The sequence below is a fragment of the Polistes canadensis genome, unplaced genomic scaffold, assembly GCF_001313835.1.
Source record: "Polistes canadensis isolate GaletaPanama2010 unplaced genomic scaffold, ASM131383v1 scaffold_1, whole genome shotgun sequence".
Taxonomy (NCBI): Eukaryota; Metazoa; Arthropoda; class Insecta; order Hymenoptera; family Vespidae; genus Polistes; species Polistes canadensis.
In genome coordinates, this window is record NW_014569548.1 from 1843434 (window position 1) to 1856045 (window position 12612).

At 37.8% G+C, this 12612-nt stretch overlaps 1 protein-coding gene across 1 annotated transcript in view; it reads left to right on the forward strand.

Moving 5' to 3' along the window:
• Positions 1-12612, forward strand: part of LOC106793622 — a 96097-nt gene that overhangs the window by 51512 nt on the left and 31973 nt on the right. Inside the window, exons 7-8 of the mRNA XM_014760718.1 lie at positions 306-424; positions 2625-2931. Of these exons, the coding sequence (XP_014616204.1) occupies positions 306-424; positions 2625-2931 (426 nt within the window). The remainder of the gene's footprint in view (positions 1-305; positions 425-2624; positions 2932-12612) is intronic.

Consider the following 12612-nt stretch of genomic DNA (forward strand, 5'->3'; position numbering starts at 1 on the left):
TCTACGAACTCGAATGTCAATCGATTTCATTGAAATAGAGATAATTCGATGCTATTTACGCTTATACATGGAGTACGTATTGTAGAGATGTTGGATTTAAAGACTGAAATTACGTTACGAAGTAGAAATAAATTTATATTCTCGTGGAATTTTAATTAGCGTTCCTTTAAGAATTTCGTAAACTGCAAGGTGCTTAAACATTTATGAAAAAATGCGAAAGAGATGCAGGAACGATAACTACAACGATGTAATATTTTGCTCATAGCAGGACACATAACTAACATGCCTATTTGCTTCTGTTGTAGGTATGCGGAAAGGTGTTCAGCAACGCATCGGCGCTCACGAAGCACAAATTGACGCACAGCAACGAGAGGAAATATGTGTGCCTGATGTGCGGGAAAGCGTTCAAGCGGCAGGACCACTTGTGAGTACACACACACACACACGTTCATCCACCTTCGTGTCCATACGTATGTATATAGTCTCGTTTAGGGATATTTGTGATAGGTTAAATGAAAGATCAGACATTAAAACCTTCTAATCGCTTTATCATTTCAGCTAATCATTTTAGTATGTCGCATTTTGGAGACTTTTGCGTTCTTGAGAAGCGCATTGAAAAAGTGTGAATTTTGGTTTTGATTAATCTTGCATGAAACTCGAAACTAGAGTGACGTTAGAACAAAGAACTAGAGAAACGGAAGAAAGAAAAAAACAGATAGAAAGGTTAACGGTAGAAATATAGATCGTACTAGAAAGACTAAGGATTCAATTCTCCTCTGGAAGGAAGAAAAGAAATGAGAGGAGAAGATATGTCTGGGGAAGTTGACTACCTGACCGACCGGCTAGCTGCCGAGTTGGATCCGTTGTATTTTCTTCAAAGACGGATCTCCAAATCCCCCTGCTACGTCTTTCTTACCCTTAACCCTCTTTCTCCTATTTCTATCCAACGTTCTTTACTTTCTTTTCTTGTCTCGTATGCCTTCCTTGGAATTCGCTATGTATCCTTGGTCCATTCGAGCTGGACAGTATTTTTCTTTTTCTTTCTTTTTCTTTCTTTCTCTTAGATATATACTTCCTTCCTCCATTCTTCCTTATTTTTCCTTTTAGTTCTTCTCTCGATAGTTTATCCCTTAGTCGATAAAAAGTTAAGCGGTTCCACATTCGATGTAAGCCCTGAAAGCTAGCGAGGTATTACTTACGTTTTCGATCGCTAAACGCTTTTCCGTTTTTCGATAAACTTTCATGAAATTCATTGAAATTTTCAACCAAATTATAGTTCTATAGTTCTGTAATTATAAATAATAACTTACACGCCTTTATAATACTTATTTTTTAATAATACAAAATACCATGAATAATTTCAACCATTAAGAGCATCTTTGTGAATTATCTTGGAAATTTTTATTGAAACTACATTATGATGTACAAGACAAGAATAACGAAGAACATTTTTCTTGCATAAAAGTAAAAAAAAAACGACCTAGACGGGGTTGGGGACAGCTTTATATTTTTTTATCGAATTCCTTCAACCTATCTTTGGTCCAACTATTCTTAAAGTTTTTCATTTATCCCATGATAACTCCGTAATAAAGCATATTTTTTCAATGGAATAACAAATTATAGATCATCTTATTTATTTATGCAACGTACTTTTCGTGCTTCGCGCATAATACACTCGAAATACCGTTTTGATGAATTGACAAATTCGAAAAGGGAATTTCGCTTTCAGAACACGTACAAAAGATCGATCTTCCCTTTCTTTGTATACCGATTTTCGAGGTTTTTCAAAATAAAATCCTCAAAATCAAGAGCACAAAGAATAAATTATCTATCTTTTGTAATACCTTGACAATATCATTTCTTTGCATAAGAATGTCTCGCTCATTAGTATGCATTTTATAGAAAAATAAGGAAAAAAGTTGTATCAAAATATAAGGGAAGAAAAAAAGAGGTCTTTATTGTTTTGAAAGCGATGGTACACTTATCGACGAAAACGGTAAAGTCGTCGTTGTAACATTACCGTCTTATCTTTGTTATCGAAGTAAATCAACGTTGTCTTTTCCCGTTGTACCGAAGAACATCGCTGTCTGGGAGAATACGCGAAATAACGGAGAGTGGTACATTATGAAAGTATCAAGCAAGAAAAGGACAAGAGGGAGAGAGAGAAAAAGAGCGAGGAAACGCTTATACCACAAGAGATATTCTCTTGTCTAGCATTTCTTCGGAACGTAAGGTATATAACCGTTAGAAAGTAACCGCGTTTCTTCGTCCAAAAGGATTTGCAACAATGGTGGGCTACAGGAAAAGAAGCGAGCGAAAAAAGGGAAACTTTGAGAAATAGCAAGGAATGGCGAGGACAGAATGACTCTTTCTCTTGTCCTTCGATCGTCTTTCCCACCTAGGTGCTTTTAGGGGAAAAAAGAAGACGACAACGCCTTCGTTAGCCTCTTTATCATTTTCTGCAAACAGAGAGAATTCATTTCATAGCTTCTTTTCGAATATTACAAATCGATGCAGGAAGTTTTCAATTGGCAAGAGCTTCCTGTTGCCTGTTGCCTGTTGTGTATGTGTAAGGTTATATATAAAATGAAAAAAAAAACGGTCGATCATTCGATCTTCTTCAGGAACGGTCACAGGCTGACGCATCGAAACAAAAAGCCGTTCGAGTGCAAGGCCGAGGGTTGTGGAAAATCCTACTGCGACGCGAGGAGTTTGAGGAGACACAGAGAAAATCATCATGCCGGTAGCAAAGGAAACGATAGCGTCAATCCGAGCAGTCCGACGACAGGGCCTAACACGCCGAACACACCTGGTTCCAATCCGAGCACTCCGAGTACGCCTGGCGCCACTTCGACCGCCGTGTCGAGCGGACACGGGCACACTGCCTTGAAACAACTCTTAGCCACGGAACCAACGAACCAACAACAAAAGGTACGTGTCCTTGTCTAATTTCCATTCCGTATTCAAAATATTTTCTAACTTTCTTCCCTTGGATTCATGCTTTGTTACATGGAAAACGATAAAACACTGTCTCAATTTAGATCTTGGCTACTTATTTACGAGCATGTAGACCTAGTCGCGATTTCCTCGAAACTGCTCCTCGATATTGCTTTCGCTCAGGATAGATTTAAGGATTTACCGAGAGAATCCAGCGTGGATCAATTCGTCAATGTGAAAGAGGATTAAGTGCTTCCTCGGGATCGTCGAGTAGTACGCATTAGAAGCCGGTAACAAGAGGTTATCAATTTTGTCTGCGTCAATCGTAAAGAGTGACGTTTTTGCGGCAAGCTTGCAAGCTCAATTATAATCGATATTATATATATATCGATCCACGCGATATTAGACTGACACGAAACACATGGCGATAAGAAAAAACTTTTTAATTCTATTCGTAAGTGGATAGTGGGATTGGAAGGGTAGAGATAACTAAAAACATGCCCATTAAATCCCTCCTCCGATAGAAATCCTTACGAGCTGGAGGAAAACTCGAGCTACAAAAGCCTGGCTTTACTATCTATGACGTAGCAGCAACATTATACTGCACCTAGTTGAAGTGTGCAAGCAGAGAGGAAAAAGAATAATCAAAGATGCTAGGATAGCTCCTCCTTTTAGTCTCTATACCCAAAATTTGACAATCCAAAACTTGTAAAGAGAAGGGAAGAAGAAAAGACACGACCGACTGTGGACCATTTTCATGAGCCGCATTGGTTTATAACGTTCTTATATTTGTCCAAGAGAAAATGATGAAAGATCGATCTATCGTTCGATTTCGTTCAACGACAAGACTAATGAGTCCTCTCTCACGAGAGAAGTGATTTAAAGTCAGAGATAGTAGAAGAAAATTATTAATTAAAAATTCCTTTCAGACGATACACGACGTAGTATAATGTGAATAAAGTTATGAACGTTCGATGAAGTTCGTTCGAAGAAGAGAGAAGAGAGTATTTGGTTATCGCGATATCTCTCATCTTTCTTCAGAAAGACGATCCCTCCTTAGGAAAAGGAGAAAGCCTTACGCTAATCTGATTAAACGAATCCTTTTGTCTCTTGCTCTAAACGAGCATACCGTCCTGCAATTAAATTTCGCTGATCTCCTTTCATTTAGGCAAACGTCATGTACGAATTATTTCTCGGAAACGATTCCTCTCTTCACTTAATCTTTCGACAGATTTTAACTCAGCGTCGTCTTTTATTTTCTTAGAAGATTATTCTAAATTTCGCATTCGTCGCTTAGGAACGTGAAAATAAAGTGATAAATCTTAAGGCATTATAGAAAAATAAAGACGAAAGAAAGAATATGGAGGAAAAAATACAAAATGCTCGATTAACCGGTACAAGCTTCTCGACATATCAAAATGAAAACTTTCAACGGAAAATTTAGCTTTTCAATTTCTTTTTTACCATTGCATTTTGTAAATATATAAGTATAGGGCGGTATAAAGAAATGTTTGTGCGCTAATTGGCATGTGCGAACTCGTTCTAATGCACAGATTCTTAAAAAGGAAAAAAGGGAGGAAAAGTGTATAAATATATATTGTACGTATGCATATATATATGAAAGGGAAGGAAAAAAAGAGAGAGAGAGAGATAGCAATGTAATCATTGTCGATGGATTCACAGGGCGCATTTCCCTTACGTAATTCTGGGCAATCGTGATTGCCGCTTCAGAGAGGCATTCGAAGTGCACTGGAATTATCTTCTTACCATTGGGAAATTGGAAACTGGGTCAGAGAGATTCCAAGGACGGAACTAACACAATTCAAATATTCGCATGTAACATTTTCACGATTGCACCTTCCAACATGCGTACGATCTCAGTTGTATTGGTTCGAATCAACCGTGTGCACATTTGTGCACATCTACTTACGCGTCTCTTTGCCTTTGGAAAATCTCGATCGAGTTCAGAAAGAGATCTGGTCCGCTCGCCGTATCCATCTCCAACTTTGCAAATTACGTTCGACGTACTTTGAAGTTTTCGAATGTTTCTCTCTCTCAATCTGCCCATTCGCAAAATGTGCGCGCGCAACGTATCGGTAAATCAAAGGTTGGCATTTAGAAATGATGCGAGTCTAAATATCGGTGCTATTTTTTCTTTTCTCATCTAACTGACCTTTCATCTTTTTCATCGAAGTGGTCAATTTCTTGTATCTTCGATTACAAAAGCATTGGTAATTTCGGATAGATCGATCAAGCGAAATGAAAGAAAAATGTTTGGAAATAGAATGACCACCGACGACCCTTCTTGCATTATTTTTCAGGTAACGTCATTTGAAAGTAACAAAAAACTCCTTGGATTACTATAACATAAACAAGTTAAGTCGTTTAGTATAGTTATAATAGTGTATAATATTTTTGAGCAATAAATTTTGTTCAAGAATTTCATGGCGCTAAATTCTATACTCGCATATGTCTCAGGGACGAGTCTTTTGGGGAATCTCGTTCGTGTTTTAACTCGAAATCGCAAATTCGGTCAGAATGCGTTATAGAGAACAAAACGAAGGACTTCTTTGAAATGAAAAAATGATTAAAAAATAATTGTGTTCCCAATGAGTACGCTAACGATTAATCCTTCGGCCAGAATTCCATTGAATTTTTCGAGGAAAACTGGTGCTGAGGCTACTGCGACAAAATTTTCGTTAGACCAAGGATATATCGTGTTTTGCTCTATTTCTATACCACAATCTTAATGAGTATTAGCGCGTAATGGTCTCTTTTAAAATCCCTACTAGGAAAGGCAGATCCGTATTTTTGCTCTACTACGATGTATATAAACGAAGGATCATTACCGTAATCGTCGAAACGTGGTAAGAAAAATATGCCTCGTTCCAATTCCGCGGTATAAAGACTGGGAAGCTTTATAAATAGATTCATTTATCGCGGACGAGGATCCACGTTAAATAGTTGCAAGAGAAAACCCTAAACGGATGATCCTCCTCTGCGTTTTTGTATTTCTTTACAGACGTACTTACTCCTTTATAAAAGACCAACAATGTTTCTAGTGTTTGTAAAACGGCTGTAATTAGAGATAATCCTCTTTATTTAATCCAGCTTATATTACGATAAAACGCGTATTAACCTCAGGAAATATATAAGGAACAAATTTATAGAATTTTATACGAAATGAAAATCGAGTTTTTCGATAAATTCTTTCGCGTAGAAGAGCACGACGAGCTATAAACATCGAAGCGTGCAAGTTGCACTTGAGAAAGGAAATTGACGTCCACTCTCGCAAGAGTTTCGCAAAACAAATATATTCTGCTGGAGGATTCTATTTTGATCAAAAATGAGTTACTAAAATGAGAGATATAAAGATTGCATATATAAAGAAATATCGATCGCGTCGTTGAAAGCGCATGATTTTATTTAGTATTTTCCAAATGGAATTTCGATAAATTTGTTTTTCTACTCATTCGCAGAATAGACTCAATCATTTTCGCGGACTGGGAATTCATTTTAAAATTGAATTGACGCTTATTAGATTCCTATTGTTCAGGCGTGTTCGCGATCTTCAAGCATTATCGATCGCAAACAATATTTTCGTTGTATTATAAAAATGCCTGATATCGAATTTTTGGTATCATTAACAGAATGCATGGCGTGCGATTTCGCCTGGTGATAAAAATATAGCGTGATCTGTAAAATTCAACCTGTCAAGCGATTTCATTTTATTAGTTATTCAAAGGCCGTGTCCCTGTTAGCGCGCGTTTTTACTTCCATATATTTTATTCGCCGACGGCGTGTTGCAGTGATATGTATTTTCGGTTATGCGAATACTAGTGCTATGTACTACGAATTTAATGCTTTTGTCACTGACACACACGCGAATGAACGTAGAATTTAAAATACAAGGAATTTATGTTGAACGATATCCTCGCACTTGTCTTAAATTCTGTGAGCTTATTTTTATCGTCGTAGTTGGTAGAACGGAGGCACTGTTGTTTTTCCTTTTGCAGAGATGATCAAAGAGAAATATATACGATCAATAATTTGAATTCTTTTATCCCGCCGATCCAGCACAAATTCCGATGGAACGGGAGCGCAAAAATAACCTTATATTCTTAGCAGTTTTTTTCTATCTAATTTTCACTTATACGAAAATCTATTGTTTTACGAAGTAGGATTTTGTTTGTATTTGAACTCGAATTCACGACGTGTATCACTTTAAGTATTCTGTATTTTTTTGTTTGTTTCTTTTCTCCGTTCATCGTAAAATGGCGCTTGTGAAAAATAAACGAGTCGATGTAACTCGGTAGAACTCGGTACAACGTAGTTTCGATCCATTAAACCGTACGTGCTGGCAAGTTTTTTGAGGTTGCGCGTCCGGAGGCAGCTGCGTCCGTGTACACGCATACGAGAAAAGCTTCGATTTTTCAGTGTAGAGCAATGCGCGTGAGTGCAAGTGAGCCGCGAGGAAAACGGCAAAGCACTAGCTAGCGTTATTAATGATCGACATGTTGGACAGTTCGCTTTGATTTATCGGTTCTAAAAAGGAAAAAACAAATTTTCTCCTTCGACCGTAGAAAAGAAACGGAGATAAGCGTTCGAGAGTCTCAGCTGATAGATGACACGACGAAAATTTAGAATATTTTTTTATAATATAACGCTATTATGCGTCCGGGAAACAACTTGCCGTAATTGCCATTATATTCGACTTTTTCTTCGAATTTTTATTTCGAATTTTGACAAAAATACTGACATTCATTGATATACAATACTGACCAAAAGAGTTATAATTGTCAGAGATTTTGTTCAGTTTTAACAATTGCTATATTAGTATAATTTTGACGAGTAACGCCATCCTTCGGTAAAAGCTCAAAATCTCTCAAACTACCCTAGTATAACGATCAATCATAACGATATAAATATTTAACCGGTCGACATATTTGAAACATTATACAAGAAATATTTTATAACGAGAGATTAATGAAAAATTGTATATTATGCTCCTATCCGAGGTAAAATGGAATCCGTACGAGTTGGCTAAATCAAAAAGGTACCTAAAGAGATAATATCTTGTCGCACGAAAAAGCTAATCGAGTTCGGACGTACTACGACTAGCTTGAACGCAGCCAGCGACTATATTGCCACAGGCGGCTACCCTTAGTAGGACATATCGGGACGAAAAAGAGTGGGAGAGAAATTGGGACGATGGATGGATGGATGGATACAGGAAAGCGCTAGGTGGAAGATAGAATTTCCCTTTACGGTGGTTTTCTCTACGAATGCGAAGCACCGCAAAAGTCTTGTATCCCTTTCGTGCAGCTAAACTAATCGAGTTTCTCTGGCATCCCAACGGACAAAGTGCTCGACGAGAAGCTTTAATCAAAAGTGCTCCATATACCAACCGGTTACCGGTTATCGAGCTTACCGGCCGCTCTGTTTCTCCTCAAATGTATTACCTACCACGATTGTCAGGGCCGAACTTGGAAAGGAAAAGGAGAAAGAAGTACGTACGAGAGATATTGTACGGGCACAATATCCTGAGCTTACGCGCGTGCTTCCGGCGTAGAGGAAGAGGAAGTGGTAAAGGAGGAGGAGGAGGAGGTGGAGGAGGAGGAGGAGGAGGAGGAGGAGGAGGTGGAGAAAGACGAGCCGTATCGTTTCGAGGCCGAGTGTGTGTTCTACCGTCTTGCGAACAACCATTTCCTACGACACGTACGTCGAGTTGCTATATTTACCCCTGAGGCTCCTGCTAGAGCACACGACAAGAGAGACAAGAAGAGACCCTCGACGGAAACTTGTTAACCGTCGACAAGCTTAGGCCACTCGAAGGCTTCACCTTCCAATTTCGAGTCTTCGTCGTTTTCAGAAGGAAAGCGAAGCGAAAGTGCGTCTTCTATCCTTTTCTCTATTAGCAGCTTCTTCTTCTTCTTCTTCTCCTCTTCCTTAGACTTTGCTCTACCTTCCTATTTGCCTCTTCCCACTCGACCCTATCTCTTTCTCCCTCCTTCCTTCTGTCAATCAAAGAATTCGCAGAAACGGAAATGCTTTTCGACGGAGATGAACGTTCCTTTAATAAACTTATATTAAAAGACTCGATAACGTGGCAGGACTCAAGTAGTACTTTGTAGAACCTTAAGTAGAATCATGCTTCGGGGAGCACCGATGATTTCTAACTATGCATAAATTGAGATATGATTGAAACAGAGTCGAAGTGTCTTAATAAAATGTTGAAAAATGATAAACGTTACTCGAAAAGAAAACTCGAAAACTTCCCTACGTCGGATTCTACGTCAGATTCTTCGTCAAAGGATTTATCGAACGTGCAGGTAAGTTTAGACCGGTTGGCCATCATACGAGCCATCGTATATCCAGCTAGTTGCAGAAATGGTTCTACTCGGCTTCGAAAATCGTTAATCATCTGTCAATCTCTGGTATTGCAGCTTTATCCGTCCGTCTATCCATCGTCCCGCTAATTGCAACGTGCGCGGGAGGTACACATCAAAGTCACCTCGTCTCTCTTCTAGATATGTGTGTGTGTGTGTGTGATAGAAAGAAAGGGTCAGCAAGAACGTTCTAGAGAAGTTCTAAGAGATGAAAGGCGCTTTCGATTTTCTTCAAAACTTTGTAAAAAACTCGGGTCACGCTTCAAGTGCCTGTTTCCAAAATGTATCAGTAAACACGATTAACGACATTGTTATGCAAAAAATGAAATTACTTTCCGAACAATCCATTATATACGTTTACATACGTTATATGTTATCATGGTTATTGTTGATAAAATGAATATTTCGATACTTTCAGTTTAAATATATACGTAGATATCGACGCAAATACAAGAAGCTTTAACGAAAAAATCTATAAACTTAGGGAATATATGTTACGATTATGATTAAGCATTCCATGCACAAGCCGTAAATACTATACCAGTGATAGTAGTTTGATAAACAGCTAATTAGAGATGGAAATCTCGATGGACGTGAAGATCATCCGTGGAACAAGCTCACGTAGCGAACGTTCAAGAGAGGCATATTTGCTTGGAAAACTATTTTAAATAAGATACGTTATTGTCCATCGTGGAAAATAAGATCGTAGAGAGATTATCGGATTCTCAACTGGGGTGCTCGTTTTACTTTTTTCCTCGCACATTTGATACGCGGCGGCTTATAATACTTTTATCAGAACATGTAATTATACTAGTGCAATGTTTGTATAGATACATATATACATAGAAATAAGAGTTTGTATGTAGGCCAGAGCCATCGTACGCGTACACCGTTGATTAGCAGAAGAATTAATTGGAGATCCGAGAATTTTCGTTTATTTACACAAACGAAAATTCGTGCACCAATGCGCTCGGCGGACCCTTGCGAGCACTGGTGCGCACGGATCGATAAAACGATATTTATATTTTGTTTGCTCTTCGTTCGCGAATAACTGAGTCAGCAAAACGAGAACCGAATGTAAAATGGTATTTAACGTTATTCTTTTAACGAAAAATCTCGTTTTTCCATCGGAGAGAAAAAAAACATAACGCACGCTCTCGGCGTAGAACCGCTCGAACTTTTCTCGAAAACCTGTATATTCTCGTGTTTAGTATTTATTACGAGTGTTACGTGCCGACCGTGCTCGAAATACATAACGGTGGTACCTCTCTATATTCGTCGTCGCGAGAGAAAGAGGAAGGCTTTCCACACTTTTTTCTCGTTCATTGCGGAAGCGAAGGAGAGAAAGAAGGGGATAGAGGAAAAAGTGGAAGAAAAACTAGGGGGAGGTTTGTGCTCGACGCGCATTCGTTTGATATACAGCTAATTGGAGATTGGAATCTCCGAATGTGCGACTTTTTTCGGTCGTAGCGCTTACAAAGTTCGCAGATAAAGCGCGTACGATACGAGCGCATCGCGTCCTCCCTCGCATTCGCTAACGTATGTGAGATTGGACACCTGTATTCGCATAAAACACATTCGTTTCGGGGAAAACCTTCTATATCCGTGTACGAATGCGAAGCGAAGAGACAAAACTAAAAGGCTCGATCCACATCTGAACAAACTATAGCGAAACTCTCACGAATATACTACCCTTCATAAATTATGCAATCTTTCTCTAGTAACCTTATTTCTTTTGCAGAAATGCTTTTGCATTCATTGATTGATAATAATTGTGCCGATTGTGTGATCAATCATTTTTCAGATGTGTTAGCTCAACAAAATGAATATTTCTTTAGATATTTTATGCTTACTAATAGTTAGATTGTACCAACAGTTGAGTAGAATTTTCGTGTTTTTATTGCCATTACAGTGTTTGGAGTTTTGTTAAATCACGTCCGTGCATAATCGCATGGCAATGGGTTTTACGAGAAACTTTATATGTTTATCGTTTGAATTACGAAAGCGAATCTTCAAAACAGGTTTTCTACTATAAAGGGAATTATTAACGGAGAAAGCGCGTGCTCGCTAGAAATCGATTAATAAATGATTATTACCAAAATAAAGGATTATTTACCAACTGGTAATAAAAAAAACTTAAATACGACTTATATCGCTGAGAAACTTACATGCATATACATATATATACATATATATATATATATATATATACGCACACTCTTATGTTCTATAAATTTCTTTGCATTCTTAATTCATACTTATTGCCAGAGCGTTTTTGTGCTTTTTGTATTATCTTTAAATATATTTTAAAAATTCTTTCACTCTCTACGCGTTTCACCTAAACCAAAAACTAAATGTCCTAAATATTAACTCTCAAATGTTATCATAAGGGCGGATTAAAGCCAAGCCGATTGGCCCAAGGGTGTCGTTTGGTAAAAAAAATTGTTCGATCGGTTTCTTGGCACCGGATATTACTCGTAGATAACCAAAATATAACACGAAAATATTTTTCGTTTCTATCTTTTGCTGTACCAAATATGTATTCAAGAATCGCTCGACATTTAGTTTATTCGGTCAGAATATGAAATATATATTCATAATTGAATAATTGATATAATTCCGGGATATCGAATAATTTATACCGGTTAACTGAATCTATCGGTCATTCTAGCGTACACTTTCAGCTTTTTCTCATGCTTGAATTTAGGTATTACGAAAAAAAACTATAACAATAAAACTTCTCAAGATCTAATATTATCCTATTCTTAAATGGGCTTATATCGTTTCGATCATATAATTGTAGAGTATATTGCGTGAACATTGATGACAACATAAGAAGAAGTCAACCCCATCGCTTTTCAGTATTAATTACTGCTCCCTGACATTATTATTATAATATTATTCCTCCTCCATTAATGCGATCTGATTGATATGATACATCGTCTGTACGACATAGCGTATGCAAAAGAAGTAATTTAGAAAGGCAAAGTATGAATGGCCGAAATTTAGATAGGTCGGACTCAAACGGAACTTTAAATCCTTTCATAATTCCTTATTATTGACTGTATATAATTAAAAGGAGAAAACTCTTGTTAGACGTTATAGCTGGTTGGGAAAATATGCTTGCGAACTCTTTAATTATATCGTGTCCAAGCAATAAGCGAATTCAGTGTACCAACGTTAAAGTGGGAACGTATACGTATAGCAACAAGAGTAGTACATAAGCCATTTATCCGATTATAACCGTGGTCTAACTCTCGAGCGATTCTCAGAGCCACTACTAATG